At 46.4% G+C, this 22,280-nt stretch overlaps 1 protein-coding gene across 1 annotated transcript in view; it reads right to left on the minus strand.

Moving 5' to 3' along the window:
- Nucleotides 1-22,280, minus strand: part of CENPU (centromere protein U) — a gene marked incomplete at its 5' end in the record, with an annotated part of 186,207 nt that overhangs the window by 132,929 nt on the left and 30,998 nt on the right. Inside the window, one exon of the mRNA XM_082249264.1 lies at nucleotides 6,690-6,815. Within this exon, the coding sequence (XP_082105390.1) occupies nucleotides 6,690-6,815 (126 nt within the window). The remainder of the gene's footprint in view (nucleotides 1-6,689; nucleotides 6,816-22,280) is intronic.

Genomic DNA, 22,280 nt, shown 5'->3' on the forward strand with positions numbered 1-22,280 from the left:
ACCGGATGCAAACTCGTGAAACTTGCGCAGGGTGGATGTCAAGAAAGACACTTGGTCCTGATTAGGAGCATAGATATTAGCAAAGGAACATACAGTGCTGCCCAGGGTACCCTTCAAGAACAAATAACGCCCACAATCATCTGCTACCATGTGTGTAAGTTTGAAGGACGACCCCCTGCGAAACCCAATCGCGACACCCTTTGAATTCCGAACATCCGAGAGGCCATAGTACCAGGTAGGATAGGTAGGGGAGGACAGTTTAAGGTTAGAGGCGTGAGTGATATGGGTCTCCTGCAAAAAAAATCACTTCACCCTTCAATGCGTCCAGTTCCCTAAATAGACAATGACGCTTAGTAGGGGTATGAAGGCCTCTCACATTATATGAGACATAGGTCACAGTCGCCATGGGGATCGCACAGGGTAGGGGAGAGCATTATCACAGGAGCCAAGAAACACCAGGGAGCAGGGACAGTGGGAAAGCGAGGAAACGAGGGAAAAATGAAGAAAGGGGAGTAAGCGGAAAAAGAAGGCCGACATAGCGGCAACATGACGGTGAGGAAACACTCAACAATGAGCGGGGGAACAGAGTCCCCCACTCACGGTCCACCTGGGAGACCAGCCACCCAGGAGGAAACGTGGGGCGAAGAAGAGCCGAACACCGCTCAAAGATAGGGAGGGGGTGGTCACTAGGAGGCGAAACCGGACCAAACCTAAGTAGGCAAGGCTCGGAGCCCCTCCGCGAGACCCCACTAAGGAAGCAAATATAAAACACTAACATTAGAAACAAACACAGCAGCATGAAACTCGTTAAAATATGAGTACATAAACCATAGAGATCATGGGTCAACCAGGGTGCCCCAAGTAAACCGAAAATGAGAGGGATACTCAGAATCTGTAGGGCAACACAGGAGGATCAAACTGCAAGCAAACCGCAGCAACAGAACTGCAGTGGAGGTACAGCAGGCACTCAGGTGGGCTTGCGGGAAGAACGGGAGCCGGAGGGAGATTTCTGAGATTTAGAAACCTTCTGCCAGGAAACATCCGTAGAGGAAGCCAACGCTGGAAAAACTTCCTCTTGCCAACCAGGGAGCTCAGGCGGTGTAATGTTGAGATCCAAGCAGAATTTCTCCAGATCTTCCGGGAATCTCAAGGTGGCTGAGCGGCCATCTCTGCAAGCTATTAGACAGGAAGGGAAGCCCCAACGGTACGGAATGGAGGCAGCACGTAGCTTTTCTGTGAGAGGCTTCAACGCTCTGCGACGCTCAAGGGTCTCTCTTGCCAGGTCAGGAAAAAGAGATAGGGTCACCCCATCAAAGTCCAGAGATTGCGCTTCCCGCGCTCTGAGCATGATAAGCTCCGTTTCAGGGTAGTGGTGGACCCTGCAGATGACATCTCTCGGGGTGTCCATCTTTAGGTTACGTGGGCGGAGGGTCCAATGAACCCTATCGATCCGCATGGGATTGTCAATGGGGAGACCAAGAAGCTTATTAAAAATGCCACGTACCGTTGGGAGCAGGTCAGGGTCTTTAGTGGCTTCAGGCAGGCCGTGGATCCGAATGTTATTACGCCTGTTCCGGTTCTCCTGGTCCTCCAGCTTGTATAGAGCCATCCTTTGTGCTAAAACCAGCCGTTTGAAAGTGAGCTGAAGTTCCTGGATAGCTGCGGCGTGGGAGTCAAGCCTGTGTTCAGACTCTTCCACCCGTGTGAGCACGTGGTTCAGGTCAGCCCGGACCGAGGAGACCTCTTTCTTGATGGAATTCTCCAAGCCCCTGAGCATGGAGACCAGATCTGCCTTAGTGGGGAGGCCGCTCACTAGTGTAGCTACTGCAGGCCGGCTCGGTGAGACGTCCGTACCGTCGGAGCAGCAGGAAGAAGCCGGGGATCTGTGGCGCGCTGGCGAGCTCCGTAGGGGGGCGGAGCTAACACAGCCAGGCGAGCGGCCTAGTCCCCCCGGCGGCCTGGGAGTCCTCTGTTTCCGCGGTCAAGTACCGCTTAATGGATACCGAGGACGGCGTCTTCTGGGACAGGGACCTTCCAGTAAGCTTTCCCATGTTGGTTGGTGAGTATAGCGACAAAAGAGAAGTGTTAGGCGAAGTCAATAGCGGGTATCACAGAGGAGCTCCGGCAGCGTGCGTCCTCACTGTTGCATGCGTAGGCCACACCCCCACTTCTTTGTAGAAGGTTAATGGATTGGTCTGGCAAGAACGATTTTTCATGAATCCATGCTGATTACTATTAATAATACCGTTTTCATTAGTAACATCTTGTATGTAGTCTTTTAACATCCCCTACAAAATTGTATAATAGTTACCCAGGATATACAGTCAGGTCCATAAATATTGAGACATCTACACAATTCTAATCTTTTTGGCTCTATACACCACCACAATGGATTTGGAATGAAACAAACAAGATGTGCTTTAACTGCAGATTTTCAGCTTTAATTTGAGGGTATTTACATCCAAATCAGGTAAACGGTGTAGGAATTACAACAGTTTGTATATGTGCCTCCCACTATTTAAGGGACCAAAAGTAATGGGTCAGATTAACAATCATAAATCAAACTTTCACTTTTTAATACTTGGTTGCAAATCCTTTTCAGTCAATTACAGCCTGAAGTCTGGAATGCATAGACATCACCAGATGCTGGGTTTTATCACTGGTGATGCTCTGCCAGGCTTCTACTGCAACTGTCTTTAGTTCCTGCTTGTTCTTTGGGCATTTTCCCTTCAGTTTTGTCTTCAGAAAGTGAAATGCATGCTCAATCGGATGCAGGTCAGGTGATTGACTTGGCCATTGCACAAAAATGTCACTTCTTTCCCTTAAAAAAATGGTTGCTTTTGCAGTATGTTTCGGGTCATTGTCCATCAGCGCCGTCCAATGAGTTCTGAAGCATTTGGCTGAATATTAGCAGATAATAATGCCCGAAACACTTCAGAATTCATCCTGCTGCTTTTGTCAGCAGTCACATCAATAAATACAAGAGAACCAGTTCCATTGGCAGCTATACATGCCCACGCCATGACACCACCACCACCATGCTTCACTGATGAGGTGGTATGCTTTGGATCATGAGCAGTTCCTTTCCTTATCAATACTCTTCTCTTCCCATCACTCTGGTACAAGTTGATCTTGGTTTCATCTGTCCATAGGATGTTGTTCCAGAACTGTGAAGGCTTTTTTAGATGTTTGGCAAACTCTAATCTGGCTTTCCTGTTTTGGAGGCTCACTAATGGTTTACATTTCGTGGTGAACCCTCTGTATTCACTCTGGTGAAGTCTTCTCTTGATTTCAGACTTTGACACATACACCTAGCTCTTGGAAAGTGTTCTTGATCTGGCCAACTGTTGTGAAGGGTGTTTTCTTCACCAGGGAAACAATTCTTCGGTCAGCCACCACAGTGGTTTTCCGTGGTCTTCCGGGTCTTTTGGTGTTGCTGAGCTCACCGGTGTGTTCTTTCTTTTTAAGGATGTTCCAAACAGTTGATTTGGCCACACCTAATGTTTTTGCTAGCTCTCTGATGGGTTTGTTTTTTCAGCCTAATGATGGCTTGCTTCACTGATAGTGACAGCTCTTTGGATCTCATATTGAGAGTTGACAGCAACAGATTCCAAATGCAAATAGCACACTTGAAATGAACTCTGGACCTTTTATCTGCTCCTTGTAAATGGAATAATGAGGGAATAACCCACACCTGGCCATGAAATAGCTGAGCACCAAATTGTCCCATTACTTTTGGTCCCTTAAAAAGTGGGAGGCACATATACAAACTGTTGGATTTAAAGCTGAAAGTCTGTAGTTAGAGCACATCTTGTTTGTTTCATTTCAAATCCATTGTGGTGGTGTATAGAGCCAAAAAGATTAGAATTGTGTTAATGTCCCAATATTTATGGACCTGACTGTAACTCGGCCCTTTTTTAAATATTTGTACCAAGTTGGCTTTTTTCCAATCAGCTGGCACCATACCCGTCAGTAGACTATCCTTACAGATCAAGAAAAATGGTCTGGCTATCACCTGGCTAAGCTCTTTAAGAACCCTTGGGTGCAAGCCATCTGGTCCCGGTGATTTGTTTATGTTAAGTTTCTCTAGTTTAGTTCTAAGTCTATCTTCTGTTAGCCATGGGGGTACTTCCTGAGGTGTATTATTTAATTTAGCATTACAAGCTGGGTTAGTGTAGCTCACCAATTCTTTTGTGAAGACTGAAGAGAAGAAATTATTTATTTAACACTTTCCCCTTCTCTTTTCCAGATTCCCTTTGTCATCTTTTATGTGGCCAATGTGTTCTGGCTTTGCTTTCTTACTATTTATATAATTAAAGAAAACACCAAAACAGCACTCCTGTTTCAAATGCTGCACCTCCTCTCCCATTACACAAGCAGTTGTGGAGAGGGGTGAAGGTGATGCTCCACAAAACTGCTGGCCCCTTAATCCCTGTCTGTCCTACCATTTCCAGATTGGGCTGGACAAAATTTTTATGGAACAGACCTTTCAATATAAAAACATACAAGTTTTTTTTGTTTTCTTTTTCCCCCTGAGTATGTACCAAGCCTTGCATGTTTATAAAATTACACTTTAATTAACCCTTTCCTGCCCAAGCCTTTTGACCAGGGGTCCTCAAACTTTTTAAACAGGGGGCCAGGACTGGACTATAGTTTGAAAAAATAGTAACAAATTCCTATGCACATATTCTATTTGTAATGCACAAAAAACAGTACAATATTTAAAACCATGTTCCCTATTGCGCCGTGTGCCCCGCCTCTGCCTGCCTTCAAAGTCTCCGGGAGTTGTAGTTTCCTGCTGTGCTCCCCTGCTCAGTTCTCCACAACCAAAGCCACAAGGAACTTGGGTGTGGTCAGGACTACAACTCGAAGAATGCAGCGCGGCAGTAACACAGCCAATTGGTGGCCGCTGCAGAGGATTTCCTGCACACAGAAAAAAAAAAAAGTAATGTTAGCAAACAGCGGCCGTGGAAATCTCCACCCTGCCCCACAGCCCAACCCTTGGTTCTGCAATTGCTGGCGGGCCGGATGCGGCCCGCAGGCCGTAGTTTGAGGACCCCTGCTTTTGACACTTGTTGCTTACAAGTAAAAATCAGTTTTTTTTTTCTAGAAAATTACTTAGAACCCCCAAACATTATATATATATATTTTTTTAGCAGAGACCCTAGAGAATAAAATGGCAATTGTTGCAATATTTTATGTCACACTATATTTGCGCAGGGGCCTTCCAAATGCGTTTTTTTTTTTCAAGAAATACACTTTCATGAATAAAACAGTAAAGTTAGCCCACTTTTATTGTATAATGTGAAAGATTATGTTACGCCGAGTAAATAGATACCCAAACATGTCATTCTTTAAAATTGCGCACACTCGTGGAATGGCGTCAAATTACGGTAATTAAAAAATCCCCGTAGATAAAGCTTTAAAATGTTTTAACGATTACCTGTTTAGAGTTACAGAAGAGGTCTTGTGCTAGATTTATTGCTCTCGCGGCAATACCTCATGAGTGTGGTTTGAACACCGTTTACATTTGCAGGAGTAACTTACATATGTGTTGGCTTCTGCGCACAAAGGGATGGGGCGCTTTAAAAATGTTTTTTCTAATTAATTTTATTGTATTTTTTTTATTTTTACAGTTTTTTTTTTTTTAAATATGGCGCCTTTAACGCTCCAGTAACTGGAAGTGATGTCATGACACGGCTTTCGGATTTCTACATCGGAGGCCCGATCAAAGCCAAATCCAGCTTTGTTTGGGGCTCCAGCCAGTCACTCAGGTCTCTCGGTGGGACACACACACACACATCCCCTTCCCGCTGCTTGTAATAGCCGAGCAGCTGCCTAGCCACATTGGTTGTTATCAAAAGAAAGCCGACTGTCTGCTTTAAATAACGGTACTGGGGTGATGCCTCTAGCTGCAGGCACCCCAGTAAACCACTTGAAGCCGAAGGACACAAATTTGCGTTTCATCTGTGTTAAGGGGCAAGTCTGTGGCTTAAGGCCTCTGTAACCTCTTGCGCTCTAATATTTTATGACAATTAATGCATTTTGGTTGTCAAGCCTTTGGCTGTGGCTGGTTCGGTTAAAGAATTTGTAGACCTAAGTCCCAAAAACAATACTTCCTTGCACCATGTAATACATAATATTGTGAAAAGCAAAATTGCATTGCGAGTACTTTTTAGAAAATTGATCCTCAGTTGTTTTAAGCACTCGTAAAATAGTCAGTCCATAGGCGTGTCATTAGACCAAAGTTTGGGAGGTGGAGACGTGACATCACACAATTCCCCTTGTGTATTTCATGCTCCAGATAGCAGCACAATCACTTTCCCTAGGCTGTACCAGTTCACCAAGCAGACAGAGACAGCACCAGGGAGAGGACCCTTTTTTTTTTTTTTTTTTACATTATGAGGCTTGTGCATCTGCCTCCCCAGCACAGCTGGTCATTCACAGGAAAAGGGGAGAGCCATCTCCTAAAGTTTCCAGGTGTCAGCTTTATACAGTTTAGAACTGCAGGGAGGATTGCTAGACATCAGCACTGATTCAACATGCCAAACTAAGCTCATATGCTTAATACAGGGACGCTTTATTGAGTTTATTTAATCATAAGGTTTTATCTTTTTAGCTTTACAACCCCTTTAAACACTCTTCTATGAACCTTATTTTTGCAGCTCCAGCAGAAGCATACTGCATACCTTATCTGTGGCTTGTTCAGCAGGGGGAGTCTGCTGGGTTGACCCTGTTTTATCTTCTTCAGGCATGAATCCACCATTTCCAGAAGCCTCCAAATCTCTTACTGATGTTGCGTTTTTTTGTGGAGTCTGAAAATAAATACACAATGGACCTTTTACTTATGTATAAAAAAGATAATTGTTGCCTGTGTATCATTAAAGTGGTTGTAAACCCTAACTTATTCCCAGTGAAGTGACAGGCCTTAGGTGATACAGAGAGAAACAAATCCTCCTACCCAAGTTGTACCTGTCCATCTGCAGTCTTCTCTACAGCCCTTCAAAGTCCAGGTTTTATAAAGCTTGTCTGAACATTCAGGAAAAAAAAAAGGGGGGGGGGGGGCAAAGAGCTGAAATCTCACTCTGCAGAGCTCAGTGAGGAGAGCTGATTGGAGGGAAGGGACACACCCCTCCAGACAACATACAGGAACAGAGCTGAGGCTGCCAATCAGCTGGATGTCCCTCGCCTGTCATCTTTTACTTTATTAAAGATATATCTGGCTAGGCGTTGTGGAGTGCCATCATTCCTGGTATACGCAGAACAAAATTGACCCTCTAGAGTTGGGACCTTGTAGGAACTTGACAATGGTCAGGAATTAGTATAAAAAAAAAAAAACCTGGATTTTTGTCTTAACGTAAAATCCTTTTCTCTGATGTTTACTGATGGGCACAGCTTCATATCTTCTTTGACAGATGGCTTATGCTGCTCTTCCTAGGAGTAGGACACTAGGCGGAAAAGGGTTAACAAAGCTTGACTACGTCTATAGGGGCAGTCCCAGGGGGTATGCTCCCACTTCCTGCTCTAGAAACTCAGTTTTGTAACAAGCAGCGTCAGAAGAATACATCAACCAACTCCACAGAGGGGTGGGTGCTGTATCCGTCAATGAACATCAGAGAAAAAGATTTTACAGTAAGACAAAAAATCCAGTTTTCTCTTTCGTTCATTGACTGACACAGCTTCAGATCTTCTTTGACAGATGGGATGTCCCAAAGCAGTGTCAGCATGAGGGGTGGGAAAAAACACAGCAATAAACATTTCCCAAAAAAGGCTAAACTTAGCCAACCAGGTAAACCAGGAACAACAGAAGCTCACCTACCACAGCGGCCTGCAAGACTTTGCAGCCAAAAGCAGCCACTGCAGATGCGAAAATATCCTCGTAGAATGCGCCTTAACAGGGAAAGGAGGAACCTGACCCTTGATTGAATAGGCCTGCACGACCGTCTGCCTAATCCATCTGGAAATGGTCGCAGCAGATGCAGCCTTCCCCTTACGGGGACAATCCGTAAGGATAAACAAGAAATCTGATTTGCAAATTGACTCAGTCACCGTCAAGTACACCCTGATGGCCCGGACCACATCAAAGGAATGCAAGGCAATTTCTTTTGGATGTTTTGGCTTAGGACACAATGAAGGTAACAATGTCTTCATTTGAATGAAACCCGAAACGACCTTAGGAAGTAATGAATGACAGGGACGTAGCACCACTTTGTCCCTGTGAACCACCAGGTAAGGCGACTGACAGGACAACACAGCCAGCTCAGTGACCCTGCGTGCAGAAGTAATGGTTACCAAGGATGCCACTTTCTGTGACAAGGAAGTTCACAAATTATTTCAAAGGACTGTTTTTGAAGAACCAACGGTACCAGAGGGTCTTGAGACCTTGCCACAAATCTCAGAACCTTCCAGTTGAGGCGGGAGGCTAACAGGTCCTTATCGGGGGTCCCCCACCAGAGACACAGTTGTTGAAACACTTCCAGGTGAAGGGACCATTTGGGCTTTCTGCCCACCTTAGAATGCTGGCCACTTCCTTGGCTGCGAAGGCACTTTTGGTGCCCCCTTGGTGATTGACATATGCCACAGCCCCCTGGCGTTGTCTGATTGAATCCTTACCGGATACCCCTGTAGACGATCCATGCACTGGGAAGGGGCAAAGACTGATCGCCCGAATTTCCAGGATGTTGTTCGGCAGACTAGACTCCTCCCGAGACCAGACACCCTGGGCTGATTCCATGCCTAAGACACCTCCCCAATCAGACAGGCTGGCGTCCGTTGTCACCCCTGTCCAGAACAGGTGAAGAAATTATTTTCCCTGTCAAAGCATCAGGGAACGAAGCCACCATAAGTGATCCCCTCGTACCCCAGCTCAACTGGATCAGATTGTCCAGGGACCCTGGATTATTGTCCCATTTGATTAGTCTCTATTTGCAGAGGTCTGGCATGGAACTGAGCAAATGAAACCACTTCAGAGGTGGATACCATTAGACCCAGTACCTGCATGCAAGAGACGACCAGTGATTCGACAATAGGAGCTGAATTGGATGCTGCAATTTCAACAGTTTTGTTTCTGCAGTAAACACCCGGGCTGAGGCTGCATCCAGAGTCAGACCCAGTTAGTTCAGCTTGTTGGACAGGGTCAAGGCTGACTTTTGAAAATTCTAAGTCCAGCCGAACTCTTGCAGAGTTTGCATAAAGTGAATCCTTAATCTAAACAATGTTTACTCAGCCACGCATTTAAAGAAAACAATTAAGTGAAAATCAATAAATGAATCGCAATACTGACAAGAGGTGAAAAAATAAATCCGCAATATATGCGCAGTAATCTTCAAAGGTGTGCACAAAAGCCAGTCAACACTCCATACACACTGCAGTTCATAAAGTGAATAGTGATCAGATACTAAGAGTCCCGTGATGTAGTTGAATCACCCAAAATCCACCACCTTCGTGATACCGCTCCCATCAGCTGGCAACTCACCCCATATTATTGCCCCCCATTTTCATGGTCGGCTCCTGCACAGTGGAATCACTAGTTATAATGGGGGGGATCGTCTTTTTAATCGTCCACCTCAAACGGCTCCTCCTCTCTTATGAATAACCCACCATTAAAAAGAAAGAGCTCCACTAATGCAATATGATATTTACGCTTGTTTATTAACTATTAGACCCCATCATAAAATGCAATCACAAGATGGTACATAATATAGCGCATCAAAAAATCCAAAAATTAAAAACTATGTAGCGCCAAAGGCAGATCTGGTCATCTTTCACCTGGAGTACCTTTGCACAGAGGGAGGACAGGAGGAAGCTACCCATCCACACCTATTAGCACCTGTGTGTGCACAAAGCGGGTTTGGCTCATTATAACCTGTGAGCCAAACCAGGAGGTGAGCGGCCAGCATTATCATTTATACACCAAGGCACTTTTTAGTTATCCAAGCACTAGCACCTGGTCTCTTGATACCTATACGGTTTAGAAGATCATCACCCACTTTTATAGACTTTGGTGCACTTATTTATATTTTTATTTTGATTCTCATTTGCACATTATCATATGTATATGTGTGATTATTTATTTGCATGACCACTTATTGAGATATATTTTTTATTATAATACCGTATATACTCGAGTATAAGCCGGCCCGAGTATAAGCCGAGGCCCCTACTTTTACCACAAAAAGATGGGAAAAACAATTGACTCGAGTATAAGCCTAGGGTGAAAATGCAGGGTGGTGGGCATGGTACAGGAGAATGCAGGGTGGCTGGCATGGTACAGGAGAATGCAGGGTGGCTGGCATGGTACAGGAGAATGCAGGGTGGCAGGCATGGTACAGGAGAATGCAGGGTGGCAGGCATGGTACAGGAGAATGCAGGGTGGCAGGCATGGTACAGGAGAATGCAGGGTGGCAGGCATGGTACAGGAGAATGCAGGGTGGCTGGCATGGTACAGGAGAATGCAGGGTGGCTGGCATGGTACAGGAGAATGCAGGGTGGCTGGCATGGTACAGGAGAATGCAGGGTGGCTGGCATGGTACAGGAGAATGCAGGGTGGCTGGCATGGTACAGGAGAATGCAGGGTGGCTGGCATGGTACAGGAGAATGCAGTGTGGCTGGCATGGTACAGGAGAATTCAGGGTGGCAAGCATGGTACAGGAGAATGCAGTGTGGCTGGCATGTACAGGAGAATTCAGGGTGGCAAGCATGGTACAAGAGGATGCGGGGTTGCGGGCATACTAGTGCGGCTGTGTTTCACTTACCTATTCCAGAGGCTCCCTCATTTTAAAAATGGCGCCGCCCGGCGCCGACGCGTCATTGCGCACGCGCCACCGCCGCTCGGGAAAGCTAGTATACGTTCGGCTATTCCCGGCCTGTCCCGAGCGGTGGCGGCGCATGCGCGTTGACATGTATACGCCGGGCGGCGCCATTTTTAAATCTTAAACACGTCGGAGCGGCCGGGAACTTTTTTTTTTGATAAAAACTATTGTGGTGAAAAAAACAATTACCGTATATACTCGAGTATAAGCCGAGTTTTTCAGCACATTTTTTTGTGCTGATAACGTCCCCCTCGGCTTATACTCGAGTATATACGGTAATTGTTTTTTTCACCACAATAGTTTTTATCACCTGGATTGTCTTCCTATCACATAATTCAAGAGCACTTGCACTTTGATTGTGATAGATTTTTAGACGTATTTATCCATTTATAGACACAGATGGTTTGGTAATTGACACTCATTGTGTATATTTAATGTATTCATCCTTTGGCGCTACATAGTTTTCATTTTTGGATTGTTTCTGGTGTAGGTAGGGTGAATGCACTTTTATGTTGGCAGCCATTGGTCCCCATATCTGGCTATTTAGCTATTATTGGGGTATTCTTTTTTCTTTTTATCTTTTACTGGTTAGCGCTGATTAATTACTTTTTATCAAATAATATAGCGCATGTTTAAAAAAAATAGGGGGTCTGGGGTGTTCCCACAGTCCTCACCACCTCCACACTAGCGAAACGGACCCTCGCGAAACACCTTCAATCCTCCCATCAATTCTCCAGTGTGCCGTGTAGCCATGCCCCGACGCGTTTCGTCACTTCTGACTTCGTCAAAGGGGAGAATTGATCGGAGGAGCAGATGATTTGAATATCACAATATTTATATGAATTGTGTTTAAATCAATCGCTTTGTAGATTTAACACCTATCTGAAGCGCGAGAGCTTTCACTTTATAGAGTTTGCACCGTGATGTCCAGATCTTCCTTCGGAACAGACGACAACTCTGCTTAAGATCATCCTGGTACCCCAACACTGAGATCCCCCGTTGCCTGAGTAAAGCTAACCTTGGGGCCAACACTTTTGCGAACATCCGAGGAGCTGAGGCGAGACCAAAAGGTAACGCCACAAATTGATAGTGCTCCTCACCTACGGCAAAGCAAAGAAAAACGCTGATGCCCGACATAGATTGGAACATGAAGGTAAGCGTCCTTGATATTGATAGAGGCCAGAAAATCCCCTTGATGAAGGGAAGCCACTACTGTGCGAATTAACTCCATTTGGAATTTCTGAACCCGCACAAAGTGGTTCAGAACCTTGAGGTCCAGGATTGGACGAACCTTGCCCTCCCTCCTTCCTGGGAACCGTAAATAGTTTTGAATAAAAACCCCTGAAAATGTTCCGACTCTGGAACTGGTACAATGATGCCTTGTGACAGTAGATCATGAACTGCCCCGAAAAGGCCCTGAAGCCAATCTGGGGACAGGCGCAGGTTGGACAGGAAAAACCTTGTCGGGGGCAAGGATCGAAAATCTATCTTGTAACCGGACCAGATCAACTCATGAACACATTTGTTGAATTAAGGAGGTCCATGGGTCCGGAAAGAAACAAACAAAGACGTCCCCCCACCCCAAGAACAGATGAGGGCACCCCTTGAGGCAGAAGGCGGCTTGTCCGCAAAACCAGCAGAGCCCGACTTAGAGACTTACCAACCCAGGGTCTCTTGGAACCTCCTGAGGAGCGGGAGGGTTTAGAACCCTTGTGTCCTGCGAGCCAGAGGACGAAAGGGCCGCTTATAAGCTGGAAAGACATGACCAAGTTTGCGGCGAGGCTCTGTTTTTTGTAACCTGCGGAAGCAGGGTGCTCATGCCCCCCATGAGACTTAATAATCTCTTTCATGAAAGCTCCGAACAAGTGGTCCCCTACAAAGAGGAGATCTGTCAGCACCTTTTTGGAGGTCTGGTCGGCAGACCAGCATTTCAACCAGATCATGTGGCTCAGAGTCACCGCTGTCACCGGCACCTTGCAGGCTAAAGGGGCCGCATCTAGGGAGGCATAAATATACTGCAACCCCTTATCAACTGGTCCGCCAGTTCAGGAGACTGTTGACCCACTTTCAAATCTTTGCCCATTCCGTCAAGGTCTGGGAGACCATAGTTATGGCAAACACTGGCCTCAATATTGAACCTGCCACAGTAAAAAGATGGCAGACCAGAGATTCAACCTTCCTATCTGCAGGGTCTTTAAAGTACCGGACGTCCTCCACTGATAGTAACGTGACTTTATTTAACCTAGAAACCTGAGAGTCCCCCACCGGCGGCACTGTCAGTTTCTTTAAGAGGGACTCCTCAAAAGGATACCAGCCAGCTCAGGAGGATGTTGACCCCCTTCCAGATCCTGGCGTAAGAGCTTTGCTCATTCCGTTAAGGTCTGGGAGACCAAGGTGACAGCAAACACTGGCCTTGCAATGGAACCCAGCTCTTTTGTCCACAGGGTCCTTAAAAGATTGGGTAGCTTCCACCGGAGGAAGCGTAGCCTTATTTATTCTAGAAACCTGAGAGTCCACTGCCTACACAAGAGCCTTTTCTTGCGCAGAAGTAGCGGAAGAGGAATCATCCTGTCAGAGCACTTGAAGTGCGTGGACGCCAACCCCGTGGGTTGACTCGTGTCCGCGGCAGCCAAATCAGCCTCAGAATCTGAGGAAGCAGAGGAACCAGGTGAAGGCGGAGGGCGCCTTTTACTAGGACTCTTTTGGAGAACCATGTCCACTTTTAACACAAAGACTGCAGGACCGCTATCATGGCAGCCATGGCAGACTGAAACCCAGATGGTCCCGCAGCTTCTGAAAGCGGGTCTGGTGGTGACACGTGTTCTACGGGCTCCATGACACCCTGGAGACCGTTAGTAAAAATATTATAGAATTATAAGGCACACTGTAAAAGCTCCCCCCACCGCTATCACCGGTGGTACTACAGGTCCCATCAGCGCTGAATGAGCAGAAAACAGGGAGAGATACCACCCCAGGACTCACCATCAAACTACTCAGCAGGGAGAGGGAGAGAGAGAAAAAGCACCAACAGCCTGAAGCACGCCGATCCAGAGGAAGAGGAAACGGCCGAGCTGACACTAGAGGCCCCCCGCCGAACACCAATCCCTCAGGCTTTAAGAAAATGGCCGCCAGTATAACATATAGGAGCCACCAAAAACATGGCTGCCGCTCCTCCTCCTCAAGCATTTACAGGCAAAATGGTGGTGCCAAGCGGCAAGGCGGCCACACAGGGACCCTAAATACTGAGAGCAGCAAGGGGGCCTACACTGGATATAGCACACAATCACAGATAGAAGCGTGCAGAATCGCATAAGATCATGGTGATGATACAGTATGTAAAAAAACGCATAAAGTGACAAGTAATAAAAAAATGCGCAAAGATTCACCAACAAGGCAAAAAAAAGAGCAATGAGTGTCTAGATATGACTAAGATGAAGTGTTTGATTGTGCAAAGTCCCAGTAAATAAAGTGTGTATATAAACACAATAATAAATGAAACGTGTGGCAATCCCCACAAATGATGAATAGACAGTGAAACTTAAATATATGTATCGCCACTAATGGGATGTGCAGGATAAACAATAGATGAGAACGCACAAATGTAAAGTGCTCAAACAAACATTAGTGACATGATATATAGATATGCACAAAATCAATAATGAAACTAATATAACAAAAAAAATATATATATATATATATATATATATATATATATATATATATATGAATAAAGTTCTTGTGCAATCAATACTTCCCAGTCTGTGACTAGTGGTGAATCTTCACAATTGTTTAATGTCCAATGTGCAATAATTGCTTAATAGTGATGTGACTAATAGTGATTCTTCACAAGTATTCAAGTGACTTTTGTGCGATTCCAGATCGTGTCACCAGGAGTGAGCAAAAATCCTACACCTCCAGTGGCTCAAAGAGAAGATACTTATCCCCAATATCAACAAGGGGAAACACCAGAAAGGAGTGGTCCCCCACCAGGACAGTTAGAAAACAGAGAAGAGGATGCAGGGGTGGACGAAAGAAGCAAAAGAAAAAATGGATTTTTGTAAGATCTTACCGTAAAATCCTTTTCTCTTAAGCTCATTGACAGACGTAGTCTTCTTGATTCTCAAGAGCTGGGTTATGTTGTCTCCGCAGGAGTAGGACTAGGCAGAAAGACAAAACGTTCTGGCTCCACCTTAGGGGCAGTCCCTGAGGGTATATCCTCCCTCTCTCTGCTACAGGGAATCAGTTCTGTTTTAAAGCAGTACAGAGAATTTAACCCAACCCAACTCAATGATAGAGGGGCGGGTACTACGTCTGTCAATGAGCTTAAGAGAAAAGGATTTTACGGTAAGATCTTACAAAAATCCATTTTTCTCTATCGCTCATTGACAGACGTAGTCTTCTTGATTCTCAAGAGCTGGGACATCCAGAAGCAGTGCCACAAATGAGGGGTGGGATTGACAAAATCAAATCCAATCTAGAAGGCCCAACTGGTGCCAAACTAGAAGTTTTAAAGGCTCATTATAAACAAAGAATGAGACTAAAGAAAAATTTTCCAACGGAAAAAACCCTCGAGGTAGACCACTGGTCTCCTCAAATTGCGGCCTGCAAAACCTTGCGGCCAAACGAGGCATCAGACGATGCCATTACATCAACTTTATAATGTTTAGTAAAGGTATGCACCGACGACCAGGTAGCCGCCTTGCACACCTGGACCACTGACGCCTGATGGCGAAAGGCCCATGACGCACTAAGTGCCCGAGTGGAGTGCGCCTTAACAGGGAACGGGGGCTCCCGACCCTTAATAGAATAAGCCTGTACTACCGTCTGTCTGATCCATCTGGAAATGGTCGCGGCAGATGCAGGCAACCCCTTTTTGGGTCCATCTGGGATCACAAAAAGTGAATCCGTCTTGCGAAACGAGTCTGTCGTTTTCAAGTATACCCTGATCGCCCGGACCACATCCAAGGAGTGTAAAGCAAACTCCCGAGGATGACTGGGCTTAGGACACAGGGAAGGTAATACAATTTCTTCATTCAGATGAAATTCTGAAACCACTTTTGGTAGGAAGGATGGATTCGGACGAAGAACCACCTTATCTCTATGAACCACCAGATATGGTGAACGACAAGATAATGCGGCCAGTTCTGACACCCTGCGTGCAGAAGTAATAGCCACCAAGAAGGCCACCTTCTGGGACAACGTAGGTAGAGGAATCTCCCTAATATCTTCAAAGGGAGGTTTCTGAAGAACCGACAACACTAAATTAAGATCCCAGGGAGGTAACGGTGCGTGCACTGGCGGAGCCAGATGTCGCACCCCCTGGATGAAATTCCGCACCAAGGAATGAGTAGCCAAAGGTTTCTGAAAGAAGATGGCTAATGCTGAGACCTGACCCTTGATAGTACTCAAGGCCAGTTTCTGCTCAACCCCTTGTTGTAGAAAAGCCAATATTCGACTAATCGAATAAGACCGAGGACGGAACCCCAAAGGTTCACACCATGCAATGTAGGACTTCCATGTGCGATGATAAATCTTTCTGGAAGTCGCTTTCCTTGCTTCAACTAGAGTAGGAATAACTGAAGCTGACAAACCTTTGTCCTTCAGCACCTGGGTCTCAATAGCCAGGCCGTTAAAGCCAGCGATCGTAAAGCAGGATGGAAGATCGGTCCCTGAGACAGTAGATCCTCCCTGAGAGGAAGTCTCCACGGGACGTCCGCCACCAGTCTGACCATGTCGGCGTACCAAGCTCGACGAGGCCAGTCCGGAGCTACCAGGATTACTGGGATTCCTTCCTCCTCTATCCTGCGAAGAAGTCTTGGCAGTAACGCGAGAGGAGGGAAGGCATATATTAGCTGGTATTGCCCCCACGGGGCGATCAGTGCGTCTGCGGTTTCTGCTAGAGGATCGCGGGAGCGAGCCACGAATCTCTGAACTTTCCTGTTGAATCGTGATGCCAACAGATCCACATCCGGGGTGCCCCACCGTAGGCACAACTGGTGGAAAACGTCTGGATGGAGGGACCATTCCCCCTGATCCAGGGTCTGACGGCTGAGATAATCTGCCTGCCAATTCTCCACCCCCGGAATGAACACCGCAGAGATTGCTGGAACAAATCGTTCCGCCCAGCGAAGAATGCAAGCCACTTCTTTGGCCGCTCGGACACTCTTGGTGCCCCCCTGGTGATTGACATAAGCCACGGCCGTGGCATTGTCCGACTGGATCCGAACCGGGCTGCCCTGGAGCTGCTCGGTCCAGTGAATCAGACAAAGTCTGATCGCTCTCAGTTCCAATACATTTATCGGTAACCTGGATTCTTCCGGGGACCAAAGTTCCTGGACAGATAACTGACCGAGAATTCCTCCCCATCCGGATAGACTGGCATCCGTGGTCACTATCGTCCAATATATTGGCAGAAATGACTTTCCCTGGCTGAGCATCGGAGACCGAAGCCACCAGACCAGAGACTCTCTGGTCTGTTTGCTCAATCGGATCTGATTGTCCAGGGATTCCGGATTCCGATTCCATCTGAGAAGAATCTCTTGCTGAAGAATTCGGGTATGGGACTGGGCAAATGGGACTGCTTCGAATGAAGCCACCATCAACCCCAGAACCCTCATGCAAGTCCGAAGGGAAGACCAGCTGTTGGACAGTAACAACTGGACTGCTGATTGAATCTTTCGGAGTTTCCCTACCGGAAGAAAAACTCTTGTCCTGACTGTGTCTAGAATTAGACCCGGATATTCGAGCCTCTGGGTGGGAACCAGAAATGACTTTTGCTGGTTCACCAGCCACCCGAATTCCTGTAAAGAAATCATAGTAATTTCTATGTTTTGTAGCAAGGTCTGAGGAGACTCTGCATGAAGCAGAAGATCGTCTAGGTAACCAAGGATCGATATACCTCTTTGGCGCAGAAGTGCCAACATTGGGGCCAACACCTTTGTGAAGACCCGCGGAGCCGTGGCGAGACCGAAAGGTAACGCCACAAACTGATAGTGGTTCTCCTCTACGGAAAAGCGTAGAAACCACTGATGTCCTGCGAAAAAGGGAATGTGAAGATAGGCGTCCTTGATGTCTATGGACGCTAGGACATCCCCTGGATGCAGGAAGGCTGCTACCGTGCGAATGGACTCCATTCTGAATCTTCTTATGTTGACGAAAAAATTGAGTGCTCTTAAGTCCAGAATTGGACGCACTTTGCCCTCTTTCCTGGGTATTGTAAATAGGTTTGAATAAAACCCTTGAAACCGTTCTGTCCAAGGAACGTGGACTACCACTCCTTGTTGTAGTAAATCTGTGACTGCTCTCCGCAGATCTTCTAAACGATCTGAGGATAGTCGGATATTGGAAGGGAAGAATCGCGCCGGTGGGAGAGATCGAAACTCGATCTTGTACCCTGACCTTATGACTTCGCAAACCCATTTGTCCGGGATTCTGGAAAGCCATGGATCCGGGAACCGGTGAAGACGTCCCCCCACCCCAGTTATGGGTGGGGGCGCACCTTCAGGCTTTGGATGGTTTATCTTCAGGTCTGGAGGGGGCGGGCTTTTGCTTGCCCGACCAACGACCCCTGACGCCTCCTGCAGGAGCTTTGGAGGACTTCGTTTTTTCACCCGCGGGACGAAAAAACCTCTTGTGAGCAGAAAAAGAAGGCCCTCGTCTTTGACGAGTTCCTCTACCTTTAAAATTTTGCGGTAAAAAGGTGCTCTTTCCACCCGTGAGATCTTTAATGATCTCATCTAAGTTGGCTCCAAATAGACGCTCTCCTGAAAAGGGGATATTAGCCAATGCTTTTTTGGAACCTTGGTCGGCTAACCAACCTTTTAGCCACAGTGTACGCCTGAGAACCACTGCTGAGACTGATGCTCGAGCCAATAATGGAGTGGCGTCTAACGCCGCATCACACACAAACTGTAACCCCTGTATCATTTGTTCCAACAAATCTGATACCGCCTGAGGGACCTCTTCTAAGTCCCGGCGTAACCACTTGGTCCATTCAGTTACAGCCTGCGAAACCAGACCAATAGCTATTATAGGTCTGAAAGCTGATCCAATCAAGGAAAACATGGTGCGAGACATAGCTTCTATCTTGCGATCCACTGGATCTTTAAAAGACGGAGCGTCTTCTAAAGGAATAACCGTGGCTTTATTCAATCTAGCAATTGGTGAATCCACCACAGGTGGTTCTGTCCATTTCTTAATAAGGGTTTCCTCAAACGGATAACGCCTGTCAATGCGTTTAGAAATAGTAAAAGTGCGTTTTGGCAGACGCCATTCTTCTTCGATTGGATTGCCAAAACATTTGGGCAATGGAAAAACCTTCGCCACTTTGATGCGTTTTTTAGTCCCAAAAGGGATTTCAGTTTCAGCTATTTCCGATGGAATACCCTGTAACCTTAAGGTCTCTTGAACAGATACAATGAGTGCGTTTACCAACGCTTCCTCTCGGGCTATGGCGGATGCCGAAACATCCTCCTCACTGTCTGAAGAGACAGGACCCGAGACACCAATCCCAGATGAAGTACCTGCAACTGCAGAAATAGGCTCAGAGTCTGAATCCGAGGTTTCAGATAATAAGGGGTTAGGCGGGGGTCGCTTTCTTGCGCCCTGTCCCTGACAAGCCACTTCCACCCGGGACACAAAAGTTTCCATAATAGCTGACAATGATTCAATTGTCAATGGGGTGCTGGAGGATCCCGCAGACCCCTCGAGGGGATCCGGAGGAGATACATGAGTGGCAGGGTCCATGTTAATACCGGACACCTTTGCCAGCAAAACAAAAAAACTTTTTTTTTTCCCCCCTAGCGCAATAGCGCCCCTCAGAGTACCTGCTTCTCGATCCCACAGAGAGAGAGAGGGACCCCCAAGGCTCACCAACCGATGCAGTGCAGTTTCCAACCAACTGCAGTCAGCGTCTGTCTTACACAGACTGGAAGGAGCTGTTTGCTTTTTCCCGGGTAGAAGGCGTGGCTCCGCCCCCTGTGTACGCCTTCCGGCGTTCCCAGCTCTCCACGAGGTAGCTGGGCTCACAAAACATGGCCGCCCCCATAGAAGAGACATAAGACTCCAAAAACATGGCGGCCGGCGTGACCTAAGGACATACATGCATTCGGTCTACGGCAAAATGGCGGCGGACCGCCGAAATCGTTTTCCCAGCACATCCACCTGCATCTCTGCTAAGAGGCGATATATGGATCTACAGAAGATACACTACACATAAGGTAGGATTATACCTCCTATGTCTGCTGTAATGTTACAGTCTGCTGGGTAGAGTGTTAGCTCTTAAACCAAGTCCACTTCCCACAAGCACATGCTGTATTACAAGGGGGACTTGTAAGTATCAGATATATACTGACCATATATGGAGGGGCCCATAATACATACTGCCTCATAAAGAGGAAAAAAGGGAACGTTTACTCACCATACCGAACCGACAGGCACCCTCTCTTCACAATACCCTCTCCACCGGGGTGGGGGTTTGTGGACCACTCCGGACGCCTCGACTCTCTGGTACCTGGCGTCCAAGCGAGACTTTTAACTCGCAAAGTCAGTCCCTTCACTGGGACTCCGTCGCGGCCGACCCAGCGCGGAGCTCTGGTCTGCACGCGCTCGTAGGCAGAAACCGGGGTGACCACTGGATCTCAACATCCAGCCCGTCGCCCGGCCCCGCATACTTACTTGAATATGTCGCGGCCGACCAAGCGCAATGCCATGGTCTGCGCGCGCTCGTAGGCCGGCTGGGGTGACCACAAGTGTCGCCCAGTCCGGCATTTTTGCTTGAAGATCTCACAGGAAAAAAACACTGGAGAAAACTACCTAAAAAATGTCTTTTTCTTAAAGAAAAAAAGTCTTGCCAGGACCAAAAGATCCCAGCAAGGAACTTAGGTCCTTACTCCTGACTAGACAGAAAAAAACTGATTCCCTGTAGCAGAGAGAGGGAGGATATACCCTCAGGGACTGCCCCTAAGGTGGAGCCAGAACGTTTTGTCTTTCTGCCTAGTCCTACTCCTGCGGAGACAACATAACCCAGCTCTTGAGAATCAAGAAGACTACGTCTGTCAATGAGCGATAGAGAAAAGAGAATACTAGGCGCTGGGATTTTCAATCTAAGCGATGTTAATTTCACCCCTGAGGAACTAAAAGTTTTAGAGTTAGGGCTAAAATTTGCTCCGGATAAAGGTGTTGATAAATGTAACACCTTTATCGACGTAGAGAAATATATAAAGAAATTAATCAAAAAAAATTTCTTGGAAAAACCTACAAGCCAAACAAATATTGTGACTGATTTTCAGGACAGCGGGCTGAGAAACCGCTCTATCTTCAACCCTCTGAAAGCCTCTAACCACTGTTTAGAGGTATTTAAAAATATTGTAGAAGATGATGTCCGTAAATTAAAAGTGAAAAAATACCATGGTAAGGATGATCTCCAGAAGGGATTAATGGAATTGGAAAACCGGAAGAATATTGTAATCCGGGGAGCGGATAAAGGAGGAGGAATTGTTGTCCTCAATAAATGTGACTATAAACAGAAGCTTGACAGATTGGTGGGAGATCAGGTGACCTACCAAAAAATGAAACATGACCCCACTTTGAAATTAAAAACTAAATTGGAAAAATTAGTCAATAAGGCCAAAGAAAATGGCATTCTTACAAAAAAACAAGCCAAATGTCTAATACCCGAAGCCCCAAGACTTCCCACCATTTACCAGCTGCCAAAAAATCCACAAGAATAAAACGAAACCCCCTGGCAGGCCGATAATTAGTGGGATTGGATCCCTTTTCTCCCAGATTGGAGAATATGTGGACCATTTTTTGCAGCCAATTGTGCCTTCGTATCCGTCTCACTTGAGAGGCAGTAAACATTTAATAAATCTATTAGAAGAGGTTGTAGTACAGCCCTGGTTACAATTGACGTTGAGTCATTGTACACCAGTTTAAAACAGAAAGAGGTCATTGACACGACTATTGCTGCTTTGAACAATAAAACAAATTTAAAATCTGCTCAAAAAAAAGTTCATTTGCGATGCCCTTGACTTGGCCATGAGCAACAACTACTTCTGGCATGATGGTTGTTGTTATAACCAAGTCAGGGGCGTGGCGATGGGTGCAAAGTATGCACCCAGCGCAGCGAATATACTACTCGGGCACTGGGAGGAGGAGGAGATCTTTCAGAGACCAGAGCCCTCCTTGATTTTATATAAAAGATTTATTGATGATCTTCTAGTCCTATGGGATGGGTCTGAAGATTCTCTGAAGCAATTTTTGGAGAGAATCAACAACCAATATGGCCTAAGATTCACGGCTTCATGGGACAAACTGGCAGTAAATTTCCTTGATCTAACTTTGGAGAAAAAGGGAAATTCTGTATCTACAAAAAGCTATTTCAAGGAAGCAGACAGGAATAGCTATATTCCCACAAAAAGCTGCCATCACTCGAAGTGGTTGGGAGCCATACCCAAGGGACAGTATATG

This window comes from Pelophylax lessonae (assembly GCF_965119305.1).
Source record: "Pelophylax lessonae genome assembly, chromosome: 1".
NCBI classification, from domain to species: domain Eukaryota; kingdom Metazoa; phylum Chordata; class Amphibia; order Anura; family Ranidae; genus Pelophylax; species Pelophylax lessonae.